This window comes from Sodiomyces alcalophilus (genome assembly GCF_042370955.1).
Source record: "Sodiomyces alcalophilus JCM 7366 unplaced genomic scaffold ACRALscaffold_2, whole genome shotgun sequence".
Classification (NCBI taxonomy): Eukaryota; Fungi; Ascomycota; class Sordariomycetes; order Glomerellales; family Plectosphaerellaceae; genus Sodiomyces; species Sodiomyces alcalophilus.
In genome coordinates, this window is record NW_027263533.1 from 5,484,010 (window position 1) to 5,511,826 (window position 27,817).

Here is a 27,817-nt window from a genome sequence, read left to right on the forward strand (position 1 = left end):
GAGAGTTTGTGGTAAGAAAGGTCGATTCGATTCCGTTGCTTGACGAGGGGACCACTTTGGTGTTTGAAAAGAAAAGCTTACGAATAAGCTCGAGACAATTCAAGCCAAAGACATGTACATGTAGCCCGTATGATCGACAAGGCCGAGCAAAGCGATGAGACCAAGATACACACAGCGCAAGAGTTTTTGTTTATGTCGGTGCGGATCGAGAGGAGAGAATGGTGCGAGTTACACCTGTGACGTGATGCATTGTCCCGTGACTGCCTGGCAAGAGTACGACCAGAGGTAGTCAGCTAGCAGCGAACCTGAGCTGGGACTACCTACCTATGTTATCGCAGGTACGGAGTAATACATACCTACTTCGTACTTCGTATGTAATTCCCAATTCCCAATGCGCTAGTCGGCGGGAGGGGGCGGGGAATGCAAAGAAAAATGTCTTATCGACTTGTCTGGAACCTTGTACCTGTCGAGGTATGCAGGACAAGTGCCTCAGACGACGTCATAGGAGCCCGTACCGACCGGTAATGGATACCTTGGCTGCAGGCGTTCGTCGTCCCAGCTACTTTTAGAAAGTACCTAGGTACGAATAATCCGTAACCAGGTTCTTCTAGCGCAACGGTTGTGAAGCATGGCATTGCATCGTGACATTTATTATCGTCGATTTCAGGCCATGGTTGCCAATATTCCGTTTTCCTCAGAAGCCATTAGCTTGATCATATTCAGCCGCCGCTTTTCAAGGCCCACATTCCCGCGCTTCCTGCACCAATGTGTTCCTCTGACGGCCACCAAGTATTCGTACACGGAATTGGGCCAATGGCCTCTCTGCTGTCTGCTGTCTGCATGCGGCCTCGAAGACTACATGGTAGGTATTTCGTAATCGTTTTGGACGCATACTTCGTACGAATATTCGTAATCCGCCGAACCACCAATGTTCCGTCGCTTGATTCACAGATGGATGTGTTGATTCATGCTTCAAGAAAGCTATGCATGATTAGATCAACAGAATGCTCATCGTGACCGATCCGTTGGTTGGTATTCCCTTTGTCAGTCCCATCCTCCCCAGGGCCCTTGGTTTGATACTGTCCGAGTCCTCGGCAGCTACCAACAACCCCCTGGGAAAAGGCTCGAATGTGCCGACAGACCGTTCAACTGGCCACCATTTCCCGTCAAATAAGACCCATGTCTTTCAAGGCTTTACTGGTCTCTTCCGTCTCCTGCAAATCAATCGAGAGGACGTGCTCATTAGCCCAGTGTACTGCCATGCGCCGCGTGTCGGGAACGGTGATTAGGTATATGGAAAGAAAACCCGTGCGCCTGATGGAAAAGCCGGAGAAGCAAGAAGGGCTGGTAGAGCAGAATATCGTCAAGTCGGTGTGGGATCGACCAGCCAGATGGTGGGATACAATTTAATGGTGCTACATGATTCTCGTAACTTCGTCTTCGACCTGAATGATGGGGCGGGGACAGGGGGGTCAGCTCGAGAACGCAACGCTAGAGGGCAGCTGCCTCGCTTGTTGACTGACTGCATCGATCCTCCCAATAGGAGCATGGATAATGCGAGCAAGAAAGAAGACAAAGACAAGGCTGTGCGAGGACAGGGACGGGGAAGCGGCCGGGGGGCAAGAGGGACAAGAGGACAGCACAACAGGCGGAACATACCTCCATGTCTTCCAGGGCATCCTGCTGGGATATGCACCGCAGCACATTCTTCTTGCTGCTCTCCTGCAGCTCACCAGCCAACAGAAGCTCGTCGAGGATGTAATACGCTTTGGTGAAGGAGAAGATGATATCTAGCTCGCACACATTGCCGTAGTATTTATCCATTTGCTCGACGTATCGATGGATGATTTCGAGCGTGATGAGTTCGTTGTCGTCCGAGTCGGCGCCGGCGATGAAGAAGAGGGATGCGTATCTGCGGTAAACAATCTTGGAGTCTGTTGTCGCCCGGTCATAACATCAGCATGCTGCCGATACCAGCTGTGTAGTCGCGTCGGACACGTGTCTACCTTTATACTCCAAGAAGTTGCACATGCGGGTTCGGCGAGCCAAGACCAGCTGGGACACGTCCTTCACAATCTTGGCCTTTTCTCTCGGGGACAATGTAGTGAACCATTTGGCAAGGCGCTGCGACGAAACAATCAAGTCAGTCGACCAGCCAGATACGACCTGGTGATGGGTTCTCCAGCCGGACTTACCACCTTGCCTTGTCTGGAAAGGAGGATCAAGTATCTACGTCGAGCGTCTCTTAGCTTGAATGCGATGTCGCAAGATGTCTACGCATGGGAAGCCTTACTGGATCGCCATGATGTGTGTTCAGCGGTGTCAATACCACCAACGGGTCGCAGCGAAAGCACCCAGGCAGGGGCGGCAGTGGCAACAACTGGATGCCGACGACTATGGGAACGACGGAGTAGTATGATAGAGCGTTTCTCTGGATGTCGAGATTGTTTGCTACTGATGCTCTCGAGAGATACCGGCAGTGAAGAGGTGTGGGCGATTGCGGATGGACAGACAGGCTATCGATCCCTAACTTATAATAAAGCTACAACTGGTGCGAACCTCGGAAATTCTACCGAAGTCGTACCGAGACTCTCCTTGCTGAATAATCAGGGAAAAAGATAGATGCGAAGTACCAAGTACCCAGCGCGAAAACACCTCATTTTTAGGTAGCAATGAAGTCACTTTCACCCCGCCATGGCTACAAGCCTACAACAGGGATGGCCATCAGCGCGACAACCAACTCAACACCGGACTCTCCCAACGGTCGGAGAACGAACTCCAGTTCAGACCTTTCCGTGGTCTGCCTAGTGGGCCCCGTTTAATGCGGGCCAGATACGGTTTTTGCAAAAAGACGTGTTGTACTGTACTGAGTACCTACGAAGATGTGTTACTCCGTATTGTCCGTACTTCGTATGCGAAATTCATCACCGAGTCTTCACGGGCTTCTCCTCTCAACGTCGCAACACAACTACCTATTCCATCATCACATCTGCAGAGGTGATCCTATTGAGGTAGCCCCCGTCAAATATCGCCAAATCCTGCGACAACGGGTCTAGCCTCACATCATTAATAATCTTACGCCGTCTGTTTGGCGCAGGTTAATAAGCAAGTTGACGCACTCCTCCTGCGCCCGGCACCGGTGACCGGCGTTGGTTGTATCGTCACCATAAGACGCCCGCTTCGCTTGGAAAGTTCTTGCGCACGCCATTCTGTTCGCTTTAGGGTGTGCTCGGCCAGTTGGACACGGCGATCCCCGACAGTTGCGGTCATTCCGGCTCATTTTTCTCGGTTGTGTCCGAATTATACTATACCGTATGGACCTCGTCTGTCGCAACCAACCATGACCAAATTAATCCTCTCGACCGGGTGCGTATTCGTCTGTATTCTAACCATACCACACGAAAATCTTGACGGTTGCAATCTTTCAAACGATGAAGATGGAATGAAAGAAAAAAGAAGAAAAAAATGCTAATTTCTAATCTCACAATTCAATAGGAACATTATCTCTGGAGGTTCTTCCATACTTCGCAAACCAGGATCGTTCCGGTCCAATCTCGAACTCACCAATTCCCTGCGCAATAACTTCCTCGCCGCCCAGCAGGACTACTCGGCCGCCGCCTCTCCCGTCCACAACGGTCACCCCGACGGCGATGTAGCAACAAGCAATGCGACCGGCGGCCACGACCCCGACGGCCAAGCCCTGCCGCGCACCGACGATAACGCGGGCCACCCTCGCCCTCACCTCGACGTCTGGACCGCCCGTAGCGATGACGGCCAGGCCCTCTACGTTCCATACATAGACTGGTCCCTCGCCGGCCTGCAAGAGGACCCCGCCGACTACGACATTACCGTCAAGCTCTTCTTCCTCCCCTCGACCCCCGTCGCCGACCGCCCGCGCTATGTCGACGAAGCCCTCTCCCTCGTGCGCAAGGAACTCGGCGTCCAGCACATCGACCTGCTGATCGCCAGCTTCCCGGACATGTTCTTCGAAGGCGACTGCGAGTGGCAGGCCGACAAGCGCAACGCGCTGCAGGGGGACATCGAGGCCGAGGTGGCCACGTGGGCGGCGCTCGAGACGCTGCAGGAGCGGGGGGAGATCAGGGCCCTGGGCATCGCCGAGTTTGGCACGGAGAAGTTGGCCAGTTTCCTCAAGCGTGTCAAGATTCGACCGGCTGTCGACCAGATCAACATTCGAGACTGCTGCAAGGTGCCGCCGCCACTGGTTGAACTGGCCAGGGCGGAGGGCATAGACCTTCTCGTTCACACGGACTGCACCGACATTTTGCCCAAGGGCACGCTGCGGGAGCTGCTTGGCCAGGGGCCGGAGGGTGCTGGCGTCCTCGCCGACCGGGACGCGGTAAACGGCAACGGGGAGGACAGCGGTGCGCTCAAGGGGGATCTCACCCCACAGTGGGTGGTCAAGTATACAGCTTTCGTGAAGAATAGGGGTGTGATCGAGAACAAGGGGTACTTTGCTGGGGCGGTCCTCAGCCAGAATTAAAGAAACTATCGAAATGGATAGGAAGCAGAGACATGAACACATCCTGGGACGCGGCGTTTGGGATGGGTCGTATATAATTTGCCTGCTCTAAATGGATACACATAGCGTGATTGGAAAGATGTCTCGATGGCCCAATCATCTTTGGAAAGCAAGACCATACAACGCGGATGGTCGTTCCTAACTTTTGGTAGACAGTGGGATTCTCTCCCGATACTAGTCCTCCTAGTCCTCTCTAGCAATGAGAGCGGCCGCCAATCTTTGCCCCCTCTCACCACCAAGGTAGATATCATCGTCGGACGTCTCACGCCCCATCTCCACGGCGACCCTGTAGCCCTCGGTGACGGTATCCTCGTCGACCCGGAGCCCGTTCTCGACCAAGGCGAGGATGACGCTCCGGATCCGCGCAATCTCCCGCATCGTCTCGGCCTCGATCCGGTCGTTCTGGCTCGAGTAGACGTTGGCACTGACGGCCTCCTCCATCCTGTTCAGCCCGACGCCCTCGGCGGGGACCTCGCCGTCGACATGCTTGCTGATCCAGATGTAGCCGTTGACGCCGAGGGTGACTTCGACGGCGCCGGCACCGTTGGCGGCCTCCATGGTCCAGCTCTGCCTCTTGGCACGGACGACGCCGCCGCCGCCGCCGCCGATGCCGCTCACGGCGCAGAAGACGCCGTTGCGCAGCTTGCCGTACCGCAAGCTGCGGGTGTGCAGCGACGCGCCGCCCTCGGCGTGCAGGGTCTGCACCTCGGCGACGAGGAGGTCCCCCTCGGCGAAGAAGGAGCGGATCTGCAGCTCGTCCGTGTCGGTGCGCTTGCGCAGGATGCCGCCGGGCAGGTTGATGGCGCTGATCTGCAGCGTCGCGAGCTGGCTGGCGCCCACGTCGACGCGCCACCGCTTGGGCTGCACCTCGACGATGCGCCCGACGACCAGGTCGCCAATCTCCGGGGTGTAGCGGGCCCGCAGGGGCCGGACGGAGAGGAGTTTGTTGGTGCGGGTGACCGTGCCTGCTACGGACGAGACGATGGCTCCGTCGACGGGGCTGACGTAGGTCCCGTGACCCCTGGGAGTTGTCAGTATCATACAGGAGGTTGGGCTGGGTGAGACGGTAAAGAAGAATAGAATGAAACAAATCAGATTGGCTTGACGAACCTCATCCACTGGGGGTCGTCTGTGATGACTTCGCCTGGGGTCACAATATCCTGGTCGCCGCTCCGTCCACCTTTTGATGGTCTGGTCATAGTGATGTCGCCATCCAACTCGACGCCTCCAGAGTCCGAGTCTGAATCCGAGTCTGATGCATGGAGTATATGATCGTGGGTTTGAGGTATCGACTGAGGTTTGAGTATTGTGATGGGCATATTGGCTGTGAGATTGGCAAACTCTGCCGTGCAAGAGTTTGATGCTGAGTGGAATATATGTGTGTGGCTGTATGATGTATGATTATCATCCAGTATTTACTTTTATCAAGGCGTCGGAAATTCGTGTCCAATGGATGTGTTATGAGTGTTATGAGATGGTTGATGCGAGTGACCCAGAGAAGAATCTGGTGTTGTCGAGCGACTTGAAATTCTCCGCTACAGGTACCTTAGACCTGCTCTGGCAATTGACGGCCGCCTAATCTCACTACGAAGTACCTACATACACAGTGCTGTCTACCGTCACAACAAAATTCATTTCGGTCGCATTGTTTGAAGCGCCAATAATTATTAAATAAGAATAAAAATAGAAACAAAAATAAATCAACTCTCGAGCGCTCAATTTTACGATTCCAGGCAATTGTGCTACCTGGATTTACATATATGCGTCCTCATCGACGACTCAAGTTAGTCAGCCACCGCTCAGGCTCGCGTCACCCTTGCCAAATAGCTCCTTCAGTTCTACGTTGTAGTTCTCATACTCTTCAACTTTTCTTTCGACAAACTTGGCCTTGTCATCGCACCAAAATCGGGATACGAGTTCCTCCTCGTCCGGAGCGAGAGCCGATGAGGAGAACCGGTGGCGCAGATGCTCGGCCCATAGAGGATACATGGCGTTGACAGACATCAAGCTATGCCAGAACCAAGTGCCGCCCGAGTTCCATGAATGCCGCATAGTCTGCGACAAAGCAAGACGGCCGGCTTCAGATTTCCTCTCGTCTTCTTCTTCTTCTTCTTCGAAAATGGCCATAAACTCCTCCCGTACGGCATTAAACTCGTCGAAGCGCGTTCCACACACCTGGTCGATGGCACAACCAGTAAGCCAGTATGGCACGGCCAGCTTCTCAGCTGGCTGAGCACTCACCCATTCAAGGTCTATAAGAGAGGTTATATTCCAATCGTCGTCCACGAAGATGTTGCTTGCATGCAAGTCATCAAGCTGGAGAATAAAAGGCCCGTCCCGCCAACGCTGCTGGATGTAGCGATGCGCAACCGAGCGAAGAAGCACCCTGCAGGCCATTTCGCTATGGCAATGTTCCGCGTCAATGATTGCGTTGGGGTGGGTGGCGAGCCGTTGGTCGTGGAAGCTGAACAGGTCTGATACAAAAGACTCAGTGGCCGAATACGTACGGCCAATAGGTAGGGTCCTAGGGCTGCCATCGTTTTCGAGTATCATGATGGAGCTTGTGAGAGGGCGGTTCGTTAACGTGATTGTGGAGTCACTGTTAAATCGGAACGAACCAATCCGCGGCTGCGGCACACGGGCAAGCGAGAGCATTATTCGAGCTATGCCTCGGTATAGATTCTTCCTTCGTGAAGGCTCTTGTCGATATTGGTCCCATGTATTCGATAACACCTGGCTGTTACCAGAACCCACATGTTCCAGAAGCATGTACGCTCCAGATAGGTGGTGAGGCGCCGCGTGGCTGGCGTAACGGGAGAGGAGGGTTGGGTATCCCAAGATTTTATGGAATAGTCTTCGCAGATATCGGAGAACGCGCGTATAGAAAGGTCTATGAGCCTCGTGGGTGAACTTTCTCTCATGATCTTAGTGGTGGCATTCAATAGGGGAATGCTAGGCATACGTACGTGACGGTTGTCAGTAAACCCAAAGCCGTAGAGATGCGGGATACGGATGTCAGGGCAATGCTCCTGCATCCAGGCATATGTCGCCACTTCGCAACTCATCTTCTCATCAACAGTACCCGGATACCTGGCCTCAGCAAGCTTGTGAGGCATGGGGCATCGAAGGATAAGGTTTCGTCGTGATTGAGGCGTCCGGACTTGGATAGGGATGCACACATTGAAGCTGCCGCGAAGCCACTAGCGCGAACTGATAATGACTGTGGCATCGCTAAGATTGAGGTGATGTTTGACAAGGGCCCTTATTGTACGTTCCTCGCTCTTAAGCTGTTGGAGTTGCACTTTCGTGGCGGCCTCGTATTGTGCTTCGTGGATGATGTTCTTGTCGGTGTTGAGAGCGTCCGAGTAAGTCATCGGGAGGCTGTGAGGCAACTCGAGGTCGGAAACCTGCAAGCCCGTGGCCTCGGGGCCCGAACAGTGGGCGGTCATGCTCGTCGTTATGGTGTTGACGTACGGGCTGATATGGCGATGAGCCAAAGGTCCCCTGAAGGAGCAATGGCAGTGACAGTCTCATCCCCTCCTTGCTTGGGCACGGGCCATACCATGCCGCCTGCTTGTGAGACATCAGATACACAGCCGTATAGTCACTGTCCAACGGCGCGTGCAAAATATAGGTAGGCTCTTGTTACACCAGACGGGGACAGGTGGGGATACTCCTCAGGCAATATGCTGAGGGCTGGCACCCGACCTCTTTATGTGTTTTACGTGCGAGTCTGGGAGAAGCGGCGCCAACGGGTGCGGTGTGACCATCCATGCTGCCAGTGTCGCCAATGGCAAGTTCCCTGCGCTCAATCCAGGTTTAGGGCCAAATAGTCGTCGAGGTTGACTATATTCAGGTATGTATATGTAAGTTGTAGGTGGTGGTACAAAGCACCTGGAAGTGCTCACGGTTGTAGATTAAATCCTCCTGGATACACCCAGCAAGAGGGCAGTGGATGCATGCGCTTCGACGACGGGCTAGCTTTGCAGCGTCCGGCTCAGTACCGTACGGATACAAACCCATCAGCCAGGATGCGAGGGTCAGTGATGTATCCTAGTCGATCGAGACCTCGTCCAGTCGGATCAGCGGCAGGCGTTGTGTATGGAGCGAAGTATTCCCACGTCGGTTGAAAGTCGTCTGTCGTCTCCCCGAACCCTCTACATAAATAGCCTCCAAACACCGAGATAGGCCAGTCCCAGCGAGATGCCTGCGACGCCGAATCTTCTACTCCTCATGCCGAACATCGATTTGCTTTGTAGTATCGCTTGTTCTTGCTTCCGGAGGTGTGCGTTGCCCGATACATAGTTGTAGCCCGCGAGAGCCAGGAATGCGCCGCCACCTAGGTATAGACCTCCCCGATCAGCAACACAATATCCATTCGTCGCTTGCCGCGGCTGCCGTGGCTCAGGAGCAATGGGGAAAAGCCAAGTACTGACCAATTACTCGGCAAGAAGTACAGTCATCGCCACGGTCTGCGCGAAGAAGACTGTTGAGGTCTTCGGGCTTATCGAGGCTTCCCACGGACGGCAGGTCTCCTTTCGCCATTGTGGCGGTGATTGCTGAACGGTACGGTTGCTCGTTGCTCGTTGTTCGTTGTCCGTTGCGCGTTGCAAAGGGCGTTATGATTATTCGTAGTTTGAGACTCGGGGAAACCGACGGCACAATTTCCAAGGGTCCCAGATATTATTCGCTGGTTCTACGCAGGTACTCCAAGGTCCGATGATTTTACCGCCTCTGATTGGCCCGAGAGAGAAGAGAGACACCGCCTACAATTATGTCATCGGCCGGGGTCGCGTGTCCCTGGAGCTTCTCCCCCCACCACTACTCTCGCTTTCTCCAGCATCACCGCCCAAAGTGCTACCTGCCCTGGCACTTCCCCATGGGCTTACTGCTACAATGAATGGCGTAATAGAGGCGCTGCACGTCTACGATGAGCACAAGTGCGTGTCACCTTGATCTCGCGAGCAAGCTTCACCGTACAAAACTGACATTGACCAGCCATGCCATCCTGTCGCATACCTACACAAAGCGACCGCTCTCGGCGCAGCATCTCCTCCCCCTCTTCCTAGAGCACCCAGCTCCCCGACCCAACTTGATCTACCTCCCCAATACGAACCCGCCAACACTGGTCTTTAGTCACAATCATGCCAACCTCCTCTTTCTCGCGACTTCGTCCTCCGAAATCGAGCCACTCCTCGTCCTCGAATTCATTCATCGCATCATCGATGCCTTTGAAGATTTCCTCGGCGCACCCCTCATAGCGCAGAAAATCGAAAGCCAGTATGATGTCGTGGCGCAGCTTCTGACCGAAATGTGCGACGCCGGCATCATCAACACAACCGAGCCAAACTCATTGAGGGACCTTGTCGAGGTGGAGGGCTGGATGGGCAAGCTTCTCGGCAGTATCAACCTACCAGGGTAACTTACTCCCCCTTCATCCCGGCTTGCAGAACGATACCCCGGGGACTGACGTACATAAACAGGAAAGCTGGTAATCTGGCCACGACCCTCTCCGGCTCCAACACACCTCCCCTCGTTCCGTCTAATACTCCCGCCCTACCGTGGAGGAGAGCCAACGTGCGACATACGTCCAACGAGTTATACGCAGACATAGTCGAGACTCTTTCCGTCACCCTGGCGCCGTCAGGACGTCCCCTGTCGGCCTTTGCCAACGGGTCTATCGCGTTTACCTGTAAAGTGTCGGGTGTCCCCGACATTCTCCTGACACTGACGAGTCCATCCGGGAAGCACAACCTCTCAGGCATCATGGAACTTCCCGTATTTCACCCCTGTGTACGGTTAGCCCGCTGGAGGGAAAGACCGGGCGAGCTGAGCTTTATCCCTCCCGATGGCCGGTTCATCCTGGCCGGGTACGAGGTTGATCTACTTCCTTTCACCAACGGGAAGAGTGGGAATATCGGCGCGAATGCTCTAAAACTACCCGTGGACATTGAGATCAAGACGGGGCTCGGCAGCGTCGGAGCCGACTTTGAGGTGAGGGTCCATGTCAACAGAACAATGCTGAATGCACACGGGTCATTATCATCCACGCATGGCCGCGGCTCGGGCAGAGGTTTCGGGCCGGGCGCACACGCCGGGACGCCTGGCGCACCCTCACTGCACGACCTGGTGGTCAGGGTGCCTTTGCCGGCAGATGTGAGGAATCTATCGGAAGTCCGGCCTAGCAAGGGCGACGCGAGCTACAATCCGGGAGAGAGGATATTGGAATGGCACATCCCCACCAAAGAGCTCTCGGCCGGGAAGACGTACTTCGGGCTCCGATGTACCGTGGTAGGACCACTGCCTGTTGAGGACGAGCGAGAGCTCGACCCGAGCGGCTTTGGTTTTTCCTACAACGAGCCGTACCAGAGCCTACCGTCGCCGGTTCAGGGGAAGGAATATGTAGAGGGCGGTGCTGGCGAGAAGGACGCCAAGAAGGTGGCGCAGAACAAGATCCTGATGCCGAGTTCTACATCGGTGAGCTTCGCGGTGAAGGGATGGGTGCCCAGTGGGATCAGGGTCGAAACCATCATGATTGATCCGCGGAGGAGTAAGGGCCTGGGCGAGAATGTCAAGCCATACAAAGGCGTCAAATATCTCACAGTCAGCCACGGCGGTGTCGAAATCCGGTGTTAGATGACCGTCGTGTGGTGAGACTTTGAACTTTAGTCATCAACCAGCTCGATAGGGCGGAAGAAGAAGGCGGCATGTCAGGCGTATCTGGGCAACAGAAACAGCATCGTATCATGTTGTCGGCATGTAAGAACGACATCTAAATACGAATCTACCATGTACCGTAGACTCAGCGAGCCAAGTACCAGTTTGCGAACGTAATTGCAGAGTGCGGCAGTTATGTAAGAAGTTCCAGAGAGCCACGGTTAGCGTTGTAATTGCGGGGTTGGAGTGACACGACATGAAGTAGCTCCTCGCCATTGGGCGGCTCTCGGCTACAGGCGGTACCCAGACGTCACAAGCCCAAGATACCTACCTACCTACCTACATACGAAGTACGACCCAGCCACTTGTAGACTTATACAACGTCCAGTCTCCCCCTCTGCATCCCAAACTGTACAGGATCGGAAGCCGCATCCGACCCAAATCAGGCTGCCTACTCGTGAACCACGTCACATTTTAATCTCACGCTCGTGCGGCTTTGCCGTTATGCCAGCATCCCTACATCTCCATACAATCGTAAACCCAGAGCAGCAGGCGCTTCCTGCCTCATGAACAGAGTTGTCTGAGCCTCCCGGCATGCCGTGGGCTGGGACATAGCCATGAAAGCTCTCGCATCTTCCTCCCTTCCGACACGACTGACGACGGCTTCATCTTCGCTAGCACGGGGCCTCATCCCCGTCACATTTCCCGCATACCATACACGCGATCGGCGACATGTCTCGACACAAGCAAGACGCCCGCGGACAGCCCTCTTCTTCCCAGGTGGGTTGTTCTCAAACCGTTCTCGTTGCTGGGATTCTTTGCCTCCGTGCTCCATTGACACAAAAACCTCTACAGGCCAGGGAGTGCAGAGAGTGGGCATGTTGACCCCGTGGCTGGAAGCCTTCCCCGCGACCGCGAAACCCATCGTCGAAGAGATCGACCACTACCTGGGCTTCAAGCTCTCCGATATCATCCGCGATGGGCCCAATAAACTGCTGACGCAAACAGCCAATGCGCAGCCGGCCATCATGGCCACGTCGATCCTCATCCTCCGCATCCTGGAACGCGAGTTTGGCTTCGACGTTGCCGGTCGCGTCGACGTCACCCTCGGTCACTCCTTGGGCGAGTTCGCGGCCCTGGTGGCGGGCGGGTACCTCGAAGTCGAGGACGGTCTGCGTCTTGTGCACAAGCGGGCCGAGGCCATGGCGGAGGCGACCCACCGCGCCGTCGAGGAGTACGGCGGCGAGTACGGCATGGTGGCGGTCGTCACCGAGCCCGAATATTTAGAGCAGCTCATCATGGCCGTCCGCGACTTTGTCCGCCCCAGTCCCACCCCTGGAACCGAGGCCGAGAGTCCGGCGAGCCGCGCGCTGGTGGACCAAGTACTCATCGCCAATGTCAACAGCAAGAACCAGATCGTGCTGAGCGGCAACGTGGCCAAGATCAAGACCCTCGTGGCCCACGTGCGGCAGTTCCTCGGCCACGACCCGCGCGCCGTTCGGCTGAACAGCGACAGCCCCTTCCACAGCCCCATCATGCGGCCCGCGGTGGGCGTCATGCGGAAGATGCTACGAGGGAAGAGCAAGGTCCGGGGCAGAGAGGACAGAGATGTCATTACGTTTCCCGGAAGGATACCCTGCGTCAGCAACGTGACCGCGCGGCCGTTCCGGGACAAGGCCGAGCTGGAGGATCTACTAGCGAGACAGTGCGTCGAGACGGTCGAGTGGTGGGATAGCATCAAATACCTGGACCAGGAAGAGAAAGTTAGAAGATGGGTCGGCATCGGGCCCGGTAAGGTCGGGAGGAATCTGGTGGGAAAGGAGGTCGGCATGAGAGGGCGCGACTTGGTCAAGGGTGGTGGTGTCTGGGCCATCATGGACCCGAGCGAGATTGAGGAGGTGTTGAGGGGGCTGGATGACACGGAAAACGCGATAGATGAGGAGATGGAGATGGACTAGGCGTCGTTATAATTCCGTCCATGGATGTGGCAGTGTAGGATCGGCCGTCTTGTGTTCTTTAGCGATTTGGAGGTGTATCGATACTGTTCTTTGGTGAGCCCGTCTTTGTCGTCTCAGGCCTCATCTGGAGGCGCTATAGGTGTTTGGATCTTATAATAATCGGAATATTGTCTCATCTTTACAATCCGTCTCTGGTTCACCAGATATAACTGTCGTTCGATGTCTAAGGGCTTTATCTTTTTTTTTTTTTTTGGCCCTTTCTTTTTTTTTTTCTTCCGTTCCACGGGCTGTATTTTGAAGTGGACGGCCGCCAAGTACCGTGTACCTGGGTGCAACCCAACCTGACCTCCACAGGTACTGTACCCACTGTACAGCAGACAGGACAGGGCTCCGATTACCAAGTACCTAGGTACCTAGGCATCTCACCGTTAGGTATGATGCAAAGTAGACGGCAATCACACCTTGATCATCTCGACCACCCTCGGCAACGAACCAACAGAGTCCTACACCCTGATCGGTTCCCAGTATGGCGACAGATATCCCATCCATAGCCTGTATAGGCATAATTGGTCGTAATGTGAGCTCCCCATCTCGTTGTCCGTCAACCCCACTAGCTTCAAGGTCCAACAACTGACTTCTTCGCAATCATTAGAATAACCCCCTCCACATCTCCATCTTTCCCTCGCACGACCCGTACACAAACGCGCTGGCGCCATTACGAACCCCCCTTCAATTCTCCCTTCTTCTCTCCTCGACCCTCGACGTCTTCGAGCTCCGCGGCCGGCATGCAGCGGGGACGGGAACCGGCCTGTCGGGCGAGATGGGGCTCCTGCACTCCGTCGACGAGCGCCTCGCTGCCTACGGCTTCCAGACGAACACGGGGATCAAGATCATAGTTGTGGTGGACATGCGCGGCCGGAGAGTCGACGCGTCTGTCCTGGGCGGCAGGGCCGGCGCCAGTCCTCCCTCTACCACTTCGGCTTCGGCCCCGGCGTCCGCGTCCGCTGTGAACTCTGGCGTCGGGCTTCGCGAGGCCGAGCTCAAGGTCGTGTTCTGGGCTATCCAGAACGCGTACATTCGTCTGCTGCAGAACCCTTTCTTCGAGCCTGACGAGGTCATGGGGAAGGACGGCAAGAAGATTACAAGCAGAAAGTTCGAGACCGAGATTCGCCGCATTGGGGAGAGCTGGACACCGGGAGTAACATCGCTGTAAGGGAGACGACAGTGGGATCTGATAATCTAGGGTAAAGGTCTTTTCTGTTTTCTCACGTATTCCCGGCGTTCCGGTACTGCTGTTGTTGGCGTTTGGAGTAGGGGTTGGTAAGAATACCCCGTTGAAATTAGCATATCATGAGCGAGCTATTGAACCTGTGGCTATGTCCCTGGTTCATTCCGACCTTGTTTCATATATCCTGTACGGAAATAAACCATAGATATCCGTCGTATGTCGTGCCTATGCACATTACAAGAATGACAATGATAAGCAGATAGAATGAAGCAACCAGTTGCGTTGAGAAGCTACTTTGTTATGCTTCATACACCAATCTTGGAACAGATATAGACATTGTTTATTTCTCTCCGTCGAGCTCTTTCAGGCTCTTAATTCGCAGCCCCTGGAGCCCAGCCGGTTCCTCGAGCGTGACAGACGGGCCCAATATCATATCGCTCCCCGCCGTCTTCACTTGATCAATTATTATCTTACGGGGCGTTGAAGCCGGCGATTTCTCCCAGTGTCGGGCCTCCGGCGGGAGAGGCCTCCACCAGTTCCCGGTCCGGGCATGCCACTTTTCACCGCACATCTCCCATAGCCGACTCGCCGCGCGCTTGTACGCAAACCGCTCGTCTTCGCCCGTAAAGGCGCTAGTATCACTAAAGTCGAGCTTCTTGCCTTTGTCTCCCTGGTGTTGTGACGTGCCGGTGATATTCTCTGGTCCACACTCTGAGTCTGCATCGGGGTCGTATCGTCCGGTGCCAGAGTCCGAGTCGTAAAGCGAGACATTAGGACGGAACGGAGCTGCGCTGTCCTGGTGGACTTCGGCGATAGTCTCGGAATGGAGAACATCCGAGTGGAGAACCGGCGCAGAACCGTCTTCCGCCTTCCCGTCGAGACGTGCACGCGTTTCGGGGAAGAAGAGCTCGTCAGGCTCACGGGCCGCGCGAATGAAGAGCTTACACTTGGCTTCATAGAGGGCGTCGAGAAGCGTAATGAAGCGCCGGGCCTCGTTCTTTCTCAGGACTGTCAAAACAGGGACGTTGTCGATGATGAAAGTATGATATGTCGAGGCCATTGTGACGTAGTCCGCTGGCCCAGAGGATTCAACGAGCTTCTCAAAGTCCCAGTACACGCAGCCGTCCCGTTGACGGGGGATCGTAACTTCTCTCCCGTAGACGACCAATGTCGCAGGTCCCCATTCCCCTGGGGCGTCGTGGTCCCATAACTCGCGCCATATGGCCTCGTCGTCAGTTGGAAGACAGTACTTCGCGGGCCTCTTCGGCCCCTCTGAAATACCAGAGTCGTCTTCGTCCTGCTGAAGGACGGCCCCCAACTCGGCTGTATCAATGGCGACCGCAGAGGAATGGACATCGTCGTTATTACCAGGAGGCGAGGTCTCGAGTGGCGATAGCGTCACGCTACCGCCTCCAACCCGTCTCCAGTCAGTAGCACCTTCCATGTGCCAGAAGTCACACCTAGCCTTCAGGACGTCTAGGAAGGCAGAAAAATCGCTGCTCCCGCCAAAGAGCTCACCGCCACGATGCGAAGTCTTTCGCCCCGATAAAAGGCTTTTTACAAAGCCTCCCGTTGCAGGGGGCACATACTCTGCGCCCATGGCCTTTTGCAACTCCTCGGGGATTCGGTTGGACGAAGCGACGAGGACGCCTCCTAATTGGAAGAAGGCGATGAAGAGGTGGCTGAGTATCTTGCTGGCGGCACGGTCTGGGAGCTGGAACTCGTCGAGGAAGAGAATGGGGGACTCTTCGACCAGCCTCTTAGCCATCCACAGCAGGGAGTACTCCCTGTCCCCTCCCGACATTTCCGGGTTGGCACGCCTGAATCTTTCGAGTTGCGAGAAGGTATAGAGCATGAATGTGTTGAAGTGCCATCGTTTCTTCCGGTGCGTCGGGAGACCCTCGGACAGCAAATCGATGAGCATGGATTTGCCTGTGCCGACCTCACCCGACAGAAACAGTCCCTTTGGGGAATCAATCTCCAGGGCGGTCTCGTGGTTGGTTAGAACCCTGGTGAGTGCTCGTGTATGGTTGCCTTCGGGGGCGGTAAACAAACGTCGGAACAGAGGGTTTCTCCATATTGGGTGATTGTCAACGGCTAGGAATGAATTTCCATTTCCAGACTTGGCTTTCTTCGCGAGGTCAGTAATCTCTTTCAGTCGTTCACGGTACTCGCGGGCCGGGGTGTAATCTTTGAGGCGCAGGTAGATCTCCTGGAGGTGTCTCGCTAGACGGTGTTGCGCAGGATCGGGGGCGTAAACTCCAGTAGCCACCAGGGACCGGTATTTGACCAACGGGTCGGTGATGGCCACAGAGCTTGAGAAGCGTCGCATACTGTATGGTCACACTGCGTGCTTATTCTATAATCCATATGTGCTGGCCTCAAGTTTGTATGCCTTCTCCAATATACTCGCTCGACCGACTACCTTGGCGACGAGGCAGCGGCTCAGATGAGAGTCGGCCACGACTCCTCCATCGACCTGATTATTGCCCAAGCGTCGGACTGAGCCATAGACAGTTTACGCGCGCCTGTCTGGTAATCTTTGGGTGGTGTGTGTGATAAGACTGGTTTTGTAAAAACAGGGTCTGCCCTTCGACGGTTCGACTAAAGAACTGGAGAAGGTGAGTTATCGTCTTGCGCAGAACATATATCGCCAGTTCAACCGGCATCCGTCTTCCCTCTTTGGCTTGACGATCCGGGGAACGTTACTCTCTGTGGCTTTAACGTGGGTCCCTGCGGAATGTGGCGAAGGCGAAATAACAAGGACATGACTAATTATGAGCGACCTAGATTATAATGGACTGTTGACCACACATCTCATATATTGACTACCTACATGTACCAATTGATAATGGCATGGACTTATTAGATGGCTATTTTGCAAGTCTTATTATCGTCGTAAGAATCCCCGTAGCATGTTGTCTGTTGTCGGATGAGAGTGCGCACGCTCTGACCCTGTGGCTTGTATCCGATACTGTGCATTTCGCGCCTATTGGCTTGACGCCACACCGGGAGACTGGTCCAAGCTTCCACAATGCTCCAGGAAACGCAGGTCATCACCGGGACAGTACGACGTACCAAGTACAACCCGCCAACCCATGTTTTTTTTTCTTGATTAAGGCCAAACCAGATCTGATCGGTGCATGTTGCTACTTCGCGCTTGCCTTTTCGTTCACCATTACCGCCTAAACATCCCTCTATGTTCAATTCCTCCCTACCTACATCACAGCCCGACGATATCAATCTTTTCAACCTTCCCCATCTTCTTCCTCCAACCTCCACCACTGATCTGCGCCTGATTCTAGCGGCGTCGACCTCAACACCATTTTTGACGCTGTCGCGACACGCCACGACTTTTTCATAATTGCTAGACCCAACTGTTTTGTTTTGAATGCGTTTGCCTAGTTCTCTCGACCATCCAGTCCTCCGCCCGCGGCGAACTTGATCCCCGCCTACTATTCATACCATGTTTTCGCCGTCCGCTCAAGAAGGCGGCCCGGCCATGGCCACTCGGAGTCGTCGACGTCAACGGCCGCTCAGCTCCGAGCATATGGTCCAACCTCCAAAGGCTAAACGCCAGCGCCTGCCCTTGACAGAGCAAACTTTTGTCAATCCCGATGCAACCCCCGAGACCTTCGAGGTAAAGGCAGATAAGGCTTCAACCCTTGATTTGAGGCAAGATGGATTTGGATTGGAGAGCCAGCCGGTGCCCAAGAAAGAACTCAGCGTTCGAGCAAAACGACCCAAACACGTTGAACGCACGGCCAAAGGGGATGGGAGCGTAGTCTTGGTATGTCTACTGAGTTTGCTCCCTCGTCAGTGATCTTGACACGCCGCCAATCTCGATGCTGACGGGCTTCTCGATGCAGACCACCAACAATGCCTATACCATTAGCAAGCTTCCAGCTTTGCCAGACCGGATTCACGCAGATGCGACAGGTAATGCCGCCCCGTTTGGCGTCTGTCCCAGAGGCAGCCCATCCCAGCTAACATTCGTCAAAAGGTCAACAACACAGCGAGATTTACTCTAACGGATATGCCCTCGCACTCACCCATACCCATGCCGTCGTCTGGCCTTACACCAGCCCAACACAATCGCCCGAGGCCTTCACATTCACGCTTCCCTACCCTTCCAAACACGTTACCGACCCTCTGCCGCTTGGTTGCTTGGTATCAGCCTCTGCCGCGTCTTCGGAGCCCGGCCTCGTGGTAGTCATGCCTGTCACCGGAAAGATAACGTACTGGGAGTCCATCTCGAGTGCTGCCACCTTGGATTTCATGCGACAGCAACGCCATGGCATCGAAGGTTCGATTCCGGGCCTATTTTCCGGGGAGAAAGTTGTCCAAATCGCCAACGCCGAGTCCGCTGGTTTTATCCTGACCTTCACGAGCGGGAGGCTGGCTTACATGAGCGTCCGTGATGGGCATGGCAGGCCTTTGGTTTCGGTCCAGTTTCTACGAACCAATATCACTTCCACCACCGGTGGCATTTTTGGCAGCATCCGCCATGCCTTGGCCCCTTCCACGGGCCGTGGGGAGATTGCAGCTGTCCGGGCCGACCGGAGTTCCCGAATCGGAGAGCGAAACATCGTTGCCGCAACGCTCAAAGGGAAGCTGTACGCATGGAGAATTCACCGTGGAGGACATAGCGACAGCATCACGGAGGCGGATGTTGGGGAACAGATAACGGAGGCCATCCGGGAGGTCGACCCAAAGACGGCCACCGGCTATCACTCTGATGCTTTCGAGGTCGTCGACTTTACCTACGTCCCACAGGGCATCGAGTCTAAATATCAAGAACTCAGCAGGCTGAGTGATGCCATGGCCTCCGACGATGTCAATCTCCAGCACCTACTGCTTCTTATCAGCCTCTCGAAAAGAAAGGAGTCCCACTACTTTTTGGTAGAGGTCATTCTCTCCCCTTCCTCCGCACGAATCGGCATGGTGCGACCTATCACGTCTTACCGATCTCGCCTGGCTCCCGCGAGCTCCGACCTCGCTGCCAGGCCTCGCCTCCATCTTCCCCGCCCAGCGCTTGTTGCGTTTGTGATTTTCGACAAAGCGGTCGTCATTGCATCGATAGCATGTCCGCCCGAGTCGCCCGACGCGCAACTCCAGGAGGATAGTCACATGATCCCAGCGACGTACGAGGATGTCGTAACCTTGAGCGACAACAAGGTGGCCGAAATCGTCGGCTCTGGTTTTGAGGAGCCCTACGCGGTAGAAAATACCCTCGAAGATCCAAGGAGTATCCGCCACAAGTCGAAGAATCCATCAGCTGTCTTCTTAGTTCGAGGCACCGGCATTCTCCGGCTGACGACGACCGACATAGACCGCTTTGCTAGTGACAAGCCGCCCAAGGTCGACGCGAGGAGCAAGCTGGAGCAGGCCGTGTTCTTTGGGAACAAGCAGGATACGCCTCTCCATTTCGGCAGCCAACGGGGTGTCCAGTTCTCCCACGACGAGATGGCGGAAGCGGCATTGCAACTGAGCCGCGAGATTCTCAGCTCCTCCTTGTCGCACATTTCTACCGTGCCCGCATCACTCGAGGATAATCTCAGGAGTCGCGCAGCTGCGCTCGAGAGGCTGATGTATCACCTCAAGGCCATGAAGGTACAGCTGGATCGCCGTACGCGATGGGTTTTGCTCTCACACGCAGAAAAGATGATGGCGTCGACTATGCTCTGGAAGCAACATGAGGCTTTTACACACGAGCGGCCGGCGAGCAACAAGAAGGATCTCATGTCGGAGATTGTCGAGTTCATCCACCAGAGCGAGAAGAAGGTGCCTAACCGAGATGTCGGAGAAGTCGACCGGGTGCGACACTGGTTCATCCATGACGTGGGCAATCTACACATCTTCGTCGCTTGGGCCTACGAGGTGATCAAGTATATGTACAAGGACCACATCCTCGACGACGTCCATATCACTCGCCTCATCCACGAGGCAGTCCAAGTCAACTTGATCGCTCTGAATACGGCTCTGGAGTACAGGATGGAGAAACTAGCTTTCTATGGCCTCCAGAATGAGGACTTGGAGTTTGGCATTCTTCGATCCGATTACCAAGACCTGCCGGAATTCTGGACAAGTTCTAGCTTCATCACCAATAACCTCAAGCGACTCCTGGAGCTGTGCCATCAATGGCTAGACCAGTATTCACCTCCCAAAGAGGGGCCCAAGCAGCCCGACCCACAACTGATTGAAAAGATCAAGGGTGAAGTCGGCCCTCTCACCAACTGCTACCTCCTTGCCTTGCTGGAACAGTCTCGTTGGAGCGCCACCCGCCAGGACGAGAAGTCGGCCCAATGGGCTGAGGAGTGCGCGAAGCTGTATGCGACCGATAAATACGATAAAATCCTCTCCTTGCTTCGTCTGGGGAAATGGGACGAAAGCGTGCACATTGCCGAGAAGCATCGCTCCTGGAAGGCACTGGCTGTCTCCTTGATTGAACAGGTTCATGGGCTGAGGAAGGAACTCGAGCTGGTTGCTTCGCCCAGCGACATTGCGAGTCTCACTGCCAAAGCGGACCTCAAGGAAGCGCAGATTGGCAAGTATTTCGACAAGTATGGCGAGCCTTTCGCCTTTCCGGCGTACGAAATTCTGTTGGAAAGCGGCAGCGTCCAATCTCTGCTAGACTTCCCGTATGACCGACACGGCTACAAGACCAGATTCCTGCGTAAGAGGCCGGAGCTAGCCCGTATTTCATGGATCAATGACATTCTGGAGGAAAAGGATGTCGGCCAAGCTGCCGAGACATTACTCGACCTGGGCCTCAATCGCGAGCAGCAGGTATGGTGCAAGAAGATCGAGTTGAGCCTGGCGAAACTGTCCTTGATGGCCGAGGCGGCGACCGACCAGCCGCCAAAGTCTGGCCTATTCGGGCCGTCGCGACGTGCCGATGGCTCCATCCGTGCCAAAGACGAGGAAAAGCAGGAGGAGCAGATGGACATGATCGATAAGGAGTTGTCCATCATTCAGATTCAGAAAGATCTCTTCAGCCACATCTATCCTACTATTACCACAGCAGTGGACAACACGGCAGCGCTGCAACTTGTGATGGAAACGCACTGCCTGAACATTCCACGAAAACAAAAAACACTGGCACAAGTTTTTGAGAACGGCATGAGGCGGCTTATTCACCATGAGGCTCTTGATCCTTGGACCCTCATCGACCTCCTCACACTGGTTGCGATCAAGCCAGATACCGCGGCGGACACGCAGGATCCGTTCTACCTAGCGCTTCGGGTTGCGAAACTCGGCCTCAAGGGCGAGGACGTGAGCATGGCAGAGCGGCTCATCTGGAGGCGTTGCTTCATTCGGGATGACTGGCTGAAGCTCAACGACACTCAATTCAAAGACGACGCAGAGGTTGAGGAGATGCTTAGTGAGACGACACTGTTCAGCGCAATGCTGTCTTGTTACCATGGACGTGAGTTGAGACAACCGACCCCTTGTCGTATGTTGAAGCGAGTATTAACCGAGCCACGGGTAACAGAGACTGTTGAAGAGCCATTCCAGCCGCTGCGGCCTTCCGTGGCACTGGGGGTATTCGTGGACAGCTTGGACCGCCGCTTCAACGACATGGACAAGTCGTTCAGGGACAAGTTCAGCGAGGCAATGAAGTGGGAGGACTCTGTCCTTTCGAAATACATTGAGAAGGCGAGGCTTGAGAAGTGGTCACGGGAAGCAGCCGAGAATGCACAGGCGATGATTGTAGAACTCGTCGATGAGCAAACGAAAGCAGGCGCAGCGGCCAACAGAGACATGCCGGCCAGTGACGAGGATGTTGATCCTCAGCAGCTGAATGGAAAAGCAAACGGGCAGGCCCAATAGCCGTGCGCCAGTGCTGGGCCAAAAAAAATTCTAGATGGAGAGACTCTTCCTTTTGGTCCTGAAGTAGAGAAACAGGCTGGGCTGGTCGTTACACAGTCGACAACCCTCGGCACAACGGAAGGCGGACACGGAGTTTTTTTTTGATACTGGCGTCACGGAGCCCCAGGTATCGAGGTGGCACCCTTCTTTTTTTCCTGTCTCTTTTTTCTTTCTTTTTTTTTTCTTTTGTCGTACTTCTCCTTCTTGCGCATATACGTTAAAACGTTGGCAATGGTCTTTTGTACTGCTGCGGCAGCATCAGATGCATCGCCCTTTTTGAGGAATACGAGGCGGAGAGACATGGTTCAGTCGGAAACGACAGGCAAACACGTACAGAAATGGCAGAAATGGACCTGCAAGTATTCAAGGCAGGTTGGCAGGCGACGCTATAGCAACAGCAGGAATTTTTCACATTGGGACTAGGCCAGCAGGAATGAGAAAGGTATCTTGCCCACGACTCTCGTTGAGCGCCCATGTCAAATGGGATTCTTGAGAGTCGTTTGATGTGGGCTTGCTTTTTATGCAGCAACGTTGTACGACCGACGCATGTGCATACAGGTTTCCGGACCTTGCCAGGTGGACAGTGATTGTGATTGCTGGTATATGCAAGTCGGTAGTGCGATCAACAGGCACGATTGTAGTCGCGACGAATCATTCATTGTGGTGTACAGACGGCGATCGAGCCTAAAGACGCCCTGGGCGAGGCTGCTCCGTCCTGATTCGAGTTTGAATCGGCGAATCGACTTGGGAGCCGACTAACGACAATAGTTCTCGGCCGTACGTGCCCTGAATGTAACATCGGGCGGTAGAGTGCCTCTGCAGGTCAGGACGGACTTGGCTTAATGCAGTCGGAGGGCAAGGGACCACCACACCGCCATTGGACGCCTCACATGACCTTTGCGAGTTTTTTCTTTTTTTCCTTTTTTTCTTTTTTTGTTTCTTTGTTTCTTTGTTTCCCCAGAGGCCACGATCGAACATACGAAGTAGGTATGGGCCTGGGCCTAGTATTCGACCAACGTATTGATTACTATGCAGCCTGCTCTCGTAGTTCGGCACCAGCTTTCTGGCGGCCACTACAAGGTAATCTTACAGCAGGAATTCCCTTCCGATATTATCTTATTTCGTTGTACCAAAACTGGATAGCTGGCTCGGGAGCGAATGGAAACAATGTAAACCGGACAGGGGGTGGGAAGATGCCGCCACGGGTGGCTGTCGTTGCATGGATGGAAAGGATTGATAGTTGTGCAGTTTCCTAGAATATCGGTATCCGCCGGTAGGGTAGTAGGAGTCGAGGCCGGTTTCCAATCTCTCATCTTTCGTTGGGAAAGTTCATTGTCGGACGAGGGATGTTGGCCGTACATATGGAATTCATATGATTGCCAACTAAATTGATACCTCGAGTCTTTACCCCGGGATTTTGTTGCGTCCACATGTCTATGTACATACCTTATTCGTAGGTACTCGTCGTCCCTACTCAGCACTGCAATACAGCCGCCTGCTAAAAATGTGTACCCTCAGGTAGGTACAGAAAGTACGTTGTATGCCACATTGCCCCTGGATTAGTACGTGCCGGTATGAATTTCGGATAGGTATCTGACTAGAGTGTGGTATTCTAGGACATTAGGACATTAGTAGCAACCAACACGATTGACCCCATTTTAGCGGCCAATCCTTTAGCAGTACATACTAAGTACGATATTCCCGACATCATGTACTTATTACTCTACTCCGTATCCAGGTCGGTACACTGTAAAATGCTGCGGAATTTGCCCGTTGAAAGTGGCCACAACGTGCCCTGGCCTTGAAATTATATCTTGCCTTGGCCAGTTGCGGCACTTACTGATGTTGTACTTAATCATGCCGTACCTACGTATGAGAACAGACCCGTGTTTCCCAGCAAAATTCGCTACTCAGGTACTTTATTCGCTCGTATTTTTAGGTACCGACAGTGACAGAAGTACCCGTGTACCTATCCCAACAGGCTGCCCTAGGTCCTCGTGCAGGTACTGTGTACTTTTACCAACCTCGTACGGGAGCCCCGTGCTTTGGATTAGCCAGCCTGCCAAGTTTGCCTCGCCCCTTCTTCCTTTCCTTCTTCCCCCCTCGTGCCTACGAACGTACTCCCCCGATCATATCCATTCTCCTGTCCACGTAACTCGCCCACACGAGATCGTGGTGGCTCTCCTCGCCATCGGACCTCCTCCTTTCGTTCCTTCGACACTGTTGGCTTTGTGGATGAGCTAGCATTCCTACCACGGAGTCGAAGCAGACTTGCTCCGATTCTGTCCGATTCCCCCTTTCCTCCTTTGCTTCGGTGTCTCTCGCCTACTCCCAGGAAGACTGTCGATGACAAGAGTCTACTGGAGGACCATCCCGCCTCTCAAATCCATCTCACTTAATTGAGCAGGTAGGTTTTTTTTCCTTTGGTTACGGCGCACCGTTGTGTGCTGGTGTGTGTTGTGTCTACTTTCTAGGTGCTTACGGCCTGCGCACTCCATGTTCCGTCTGTTGTTGAGATGCTGCATGGCCTTGCATTCTGACGAAGCCTCCCTTCCCGAACCCTCTGTCGTCGACGTGGCCCAGCACACTACTCGAGTCCCCCTTGTCATTGTTCAATTCATTGCGGGCAAATTGGACATCCACTCGAATTCATCTTTTCCCCTGCACATCGACCGATTCCTTGCACGTTTCAACATATCGTCTCCTGAACAATCAAAGCAACTCTACGAAAGCAGTGGTTACTGACATGTCTCTTTCTTGATGAGCAGGTATCTTGGTTTCGCTTGTCTCTGGCCTGCTCCCGACCGAATCCGTCCTGATCCGACGCGTCCAAATTTGTTCCGATCACGACCACCGACTTCAACCTCTAAACCGACATCACACCATTTAGCCCACATCGGTCCACCACTGGACCTCCGACCAGCAACAACATGGCTTCATCATCGAGTAATGTCGTCGGTGTGCATTATAGAGTAGGGAAAAAGATTGGCGAGGGATCGTTTGGTGTGATCTTCGAGGGCACAAACCTTCTGAACAATCAGCAAGTGGCCATCAAATTCGTGAGTTACCTCAGGATATTGGGTAATCACCCCGAGAACACATGGGCTGATCTGGCATCGCCGTGCAGGAACCTCGGAAGAGCGACGCTCCTCAACTACGAGATGAGTACAGGACATACAAGATTCTTGTGGGATGCCGTGAGTTCACCTCTAAGTCGTTTAGAGATTACCTTGTGACCTAACACCCAAGTCAGCCGGCATTCCCAACGTCTACTATTTTGGCCAGGAAGGTTTGCATAACATCCTTGTCATTGACCTTCTCGGCCCTTCACTCGAAGATCTTTTCGACCACTGTGGTCGGAGGTTTACCATCAAAACGGTAGTCATGGTTGCGAAGCAAATGGTACTTCATTTTCCCCTTCCATCACTTGCAAGTGTGGCTTGTATCTGACCACGCCACAGCTTTCGAGAGTGCAAACCATCCACGAGAAGAACCTGATCTACCGCGACATCAAGCCTGACAACTTCCTGATTGGTCGCCCCGGTACCAAGGCGGCCAATGTCATCCACGTTGTCGACTTTGGCATGGCGAAACAGTACCGCGATCCTAAAACCAAGCAGCACATTCCCTACCGCGAGCGCAAGTCCCTGTCCGGCACGGCTCGCTACATGAGCATCAACACTCACCTTGGTCGGGAGCAGTCGCGTCGTGACGACCTCGAGGCTCTGGGTCATGTTTTCATGTACTTCCTTCGAGGTGGTCTGCCCTGGCAAGGTCTCAAGGCTGCCACTAATAAGCAGAAGTACGAGAAAATCGGCGAGAAGAAGCAGACCACGGCCATCAGGGATCTGTGCGAAGGCTTCCCGGAAGAGTTCAACAAGTACCTGACCTACGTGCGCAATCTCGGCTTCGAAGACACGCCAGACTACGACTACCTCAGGGAGCTCTTTACACAAGCCCTCAAGAACACGGGCGAGGTTGAGGACGGAGAGTACGACTGGATGAAGATCACCAAGGATTCGGGGAAAGGTTGGGAGAGTGGCAGCAAGGGCCACACGGCCTATCTGCACAACCCAAACGCGCGACCGGGGCCGTCGCAGATGGAACTGCATGGCAGCAACCGGGGTGGCACCACTGCAGCACTCGCCCAAGGCCAGAACCTGACTGTGAGCCGTTTAAACGCCGCGCAGCCCCCGCCTCCGTCGCCGATCAAACAGATGAACAAAGGTCGGCCAAACGCCCCCGGCGCTCTGGGCGCCCAGCGGGGTAACGGAGCCGGGGGTCTTCGGGACATGGGGACGCCTACGGCCTCGACCCAGGCCCAATTCCAGAACAGCAACCGGAACCTTTCGCAGACGGTACCCCAGCAGAGCCCCATGAACCAACCTGGCCAGCTCAGCAACGGCCGTGCCTCCGAACCTCAGCCTACTGGGTTCCAGAAGTTCATGAAAGTGCTCTGCTGCGGTAAGTAGCCCTGGCCTTGCGATTTGTGGTTGGGCTTGCGGCTGATGCCCACATAGGCTAGTCCCCTCGGTGCATGCTGGAGAAGTACGATTTTGTGGACTCGACAAACAGCCTGGATAGAGACGGCGAAGACCGAAGCCTTCTTCCAATACCACATATGTAGAAGTGGCCGCTGTCTCCATCACATTGAGCTCGTCTACTCTTCCTCCTTCACGTTAAGAATCATCCTGGCACTCCGCGCTTTTTGTCCGCCGCCCTTTGCGTCGCAGAGTCTAAGCCGTCTTCCTCCGAGCGCCAGATGACTCCTTCTCCTTGATCCCTTTTGGCTACTCTCTTTTACTGGCCACAGTGGCTTTATATATTGGCGATCGGTACACTTCGGAACGTTTCTTGGTCAGCATCTTTCTCTCACCAATGATGTACATACCTTGGTCCTGGTGCCCCTGGTGCCCTCTCTTTCCTTGCAGTAGCCAACAGCGCACTGATGCATTCTTGGCATGGAACGGCGAGTCTCAGTTCGTACAACTTGGGACTTGAATGTCGTGGATATCTTGGATTCGGAGATTTCTGAGCACAGGAACCATTGCAATTCAGGAGCTAGCGCACCGACAACACCAGCGGACCATATACATCTTGTTAATATACAGCGCAGCACGGCGCATGGTGGGCGAAGGCGGGTTTCATAGCATTGGGTCTGGTACTACGATAGGTTTTGCTTACTGTTCATAATAAGAGCGCAGCTTGAGGCGGATGATAAGACACTTTGGGTCGTTCGTTTGGCCAGACACTGGGTGTAGCAGCCCTCTAGCATCAAATTGGCCTCGCGGTCGCGTGATGGAGCCGATAGACGAAAGCTACAGCAAGCAGCGGAGGATTGGCCTTTTTTTTAGGAGTTGGTAGGCTTTAGACTTGAGAATACATTGGATGAAACGATGTCGTACTGGAATGCTTTGCCCTGTCTCGCTGGCTGGCTTTTGAGACGCTTCCTTGGAGGTGACACCGAAGGTTCATGCGAAATCTACAGGATTCCGCCATCTTTTGTTTCTTCTCCATGCTGGCGCGCTCTTATTACATATGCGCATGCCTTCTAACCCCGCT

At 54.3% G+C, this 27,817-nt stretch overlaps 12 protein-coding genes across 12 annotated transcripts; 6 read left to right on the forward strand and 6 right to left on the reverse strand.

The window, feature by feature from the left end:
• Positions 1–627: 627 nt before the first annotated feature.
• ACRALDRAFT_2033678 (uncharacterized protein) lies at positions 628–2,490 on the reverse strand. The gene is made up of 5 exons (XM_071020736.1): positions 2,294–2,490; positions 2,196–2,229; positions 2,007–2,124; positions 1,660–1,934; positions 628–1,214 (listed from the first exon to the last, which is right to left on the reverse strand). The coding sequence occupies exons 1-5, from the start codon at positions 2,302–2,304 to the stop codon at positions 1,167–1,169; spliced, it is 486 nt and encodes a 161-aa protein (XP_070878055.1). The 5' UTR covers positions 2,305–2,490; the 3' UTR covers positions 628–1,166.
• Positions 2,491–3,340: 850 nt separating this feature from the next.
• ACRALDRAFT_2041049 (uncharacterized protein) lies at positions 3,341–4,501 on the forward strand (the record flags this gene model as incomplete). The annotated part of the gene is made up of 2 exons (XM_071021118.1): positions 3,341–3,366; positions 3,496–4,501. 2 exons carry the CDS (start codon positions 3,341–3,343, stop codon positions 4,499–4,501), a joined length of 1,032 nt encoding a protein of 343 aa, XP_070878056.1.
• A 222-nt stretch (positions 4,502–4,723) lies between these two features.
• ACRALDRAFT_1055687 (uncharacterized protein) lies at positions 4,724–5,859 on the reverse strand (the record flags this gene model as incomplete). Its single annotated transcript, XM_071015859.1, has 2 exons — positions 4,724–5,561; positions 5,651–5,859. 2 exons carry the CDS (start codon positions 5,857–5,859, stop codon positions 4,724–4,726), a joined length of 1,047 nt encoding a protein of 348 aa, XP_070878057.1.
• Positions 5,860–6,269: 410 nt separating this feature from the next.
• ACRALDRAFT_1075348 (uncharacterized protein) lies at positions 6,270–7,885 on the reverse strand. Its single transcript, XM_071018369.1, has 2 exons — positions 7,507–7,885; positions 6,270–7,450 (listed from the first exon to the last, which is right to left on the reverse strand). The coding sequence occupies exons 1-2, from the start codon at positions 7,654–7,656 to the stop codon at positions 6,329–6,331; spliced, it is 1,272 nt and encodes a 423-aa protein (XP_070878058.1). The 5' UTR covers positions 7,657–7,885; the 3' UTR covers positions 6,270–6,328.
• Positions 7,886–8,302: 417 nt separating this feature from the next.
• Positions 8,303–9,187, reverse strand: ACRALDRAFT_1075349 (uncharacterized protein). Its single transcript, XM_071018370.1, has 2 exons — positions 8,977–9,187; positions 8,303–8,879 (listed from the first exon to the last, which is right to left on the reverse strand). The coding sequence occupies exons 1-2, from the start codon at positions 9,083–9,085 to the stop codon at positions 8,698–8,700; spliced, it is 291 nt and encodes a 96-aa protein (XP_070878059.1). The 5' UTR covers positions 9,086–9,187; the 3' UTR covers positions 8,303–8,697.
• Positions 9,188–9,358: 171 nt separating this feature from the next.
• ACRALDRAFT_1075350 (uncharacterized protein) lies at positions 9,359–11,448 on the forward strand. The gene is made up of 3 exons (XM_071018371.1): positions 9,359–9,480; positions 9,539–9,958; positions 10,024–11,448. The coding sequence occupies exons 1-3, from the start codon at positions 9,437–9,439 to the stop codon at positions 11,174–11,176; spliced, it is 1,617 nt and encodes a 538-aa protein (XP_070878060.1). The 5' UTR covers positions 9,359–9,436; the 3' UTR covers positions 11,177–11,448.
• A 124-nt stretch (positions 11,449–11,572) lies between these two features.
• Positions 11,573–13,345, forward strand: ACRALDRAFT_1062111 (uncharacterized protein). The gene is made up of 2 exons (XM_071016536.1): positions 11,573–11,977; positions 12,053–13,345. Exons 1-2 carry the CDS (start codon positions 11,815–11,817, stop codon positions 13,153–13,155), a joined length of 1,266 nt encoding a protein of 421 aa, XP_070878061.1. The 5' UTR covers positions 11,573–11,814; the 3' UTR covers positions 13,156–13,345.
• Positions 13,346–13,518: 173 nt separating this feature from the next.
• ACRALDRAFT_1075352 (uncharacterized protein) lies at positions 13,519–14,716 on the forward strand. The gene is made up of 2 exons (XM_071018372.1): positions 13,519–13,732; positions 13,808–14,716. The coding sequence occupies exons 1-2, from the start codon at positions 13,682–13,684 to the stop codon at positions 14,366–14,368; spliced, it is 612 nt and encodes a 203-aa protein (XP_070878062.1). The 5' UTR covers positions 13,519–13,681; the 3' UTR covers positions 14,369–14,716.
• A 7-nt stretch (positions 14,717–14,723) lies between these two features.
• Positions 14,724–16,715, reverse strand: ACRALDRAFT_1080619 (uncharacterized protein; the record flags this gene model as incomplete). Its single annotated transcript, XM_071019049.1, has 1 exon — positions 14,724–16,715. The coding sequence occupies one exon, from the start codon at positions 16,713–16,715 to the stop codon at positions 14,724–14,726; it is 1,992 nt and encodes a 663-aa protein (XP_070878063.1).
• Positions 16,716–17,675: 960 nt separating this feature from the next.
• On the forward strand, positions 17,676–22,782 carry ACRALDRAFT_2058231 (uncharacterized protein). Its single transcript, XM_071021835.1, has 4 exons — positions 17,676–18,173; positions 18,253–18,322; positions 18,387–21,812; positions 21,879–22,782. The coding sequence occupies exons 1-4, from the start codon at positions 17,850–17,852 to the stop codon at positions 22,214–22,216; spliced, it is 4,158 nt and encodes a 1,385-aa protein (XP_070878064.1). The 5' UTR covers positions 17,676–17,849; the 3' UTR covers positions 22,217–22,782.
• ACRALDRAFT_2017888 (uncharacterized protein) lies at positions 22,247–23,912 on the reverse strand (the record flags this gene model as incomplete). Its single annotated transcript, XM_071019913.1, has 12 exons — positions 22,247–22,362; positions 22,398–22,502; positions 22,556–22,641; positions 22,668–22,769; positions 22,800–22,823; positions 22,889–23,010; positions 23,053–23,093; positions 23,126–23,140; positions 23,224–23,314; positions 23,386–23,768; positions 23,803–23,848; positions 23,895–23,912. 12 exons carry the CDS (start codon positions 23,910–23,912, stop codon positions 22,247–22,249), a joined length of 1,149 nt encoding a protein of 382 aa, XP_070878065.1.
• A 1,273-nt stretch (positions 23,913–25,185) lies between these two features.
• Positions 25,186–26,727, forward strand: ACRALDRAFT_2041061 (uncharacterized protein; the record flags this gene model as incomplete). The annotated part of the gene is made up of 4 exons (XM_071021119.1): positions 25,186–25,314; positions 25,383–25,452; positions 25,509–25,657; positions 25,717–26,727. 4 exons carry the CDS (start codon positions 25,186–25,188, stop codon positions 26,725–26,727), a joined length of 1,359 nt encoding a protein of 452 aa, XP_070878066.1.
• Between the last annotated feature and the right edge of the window lie 1,090 nt (positions 26,728–27,817).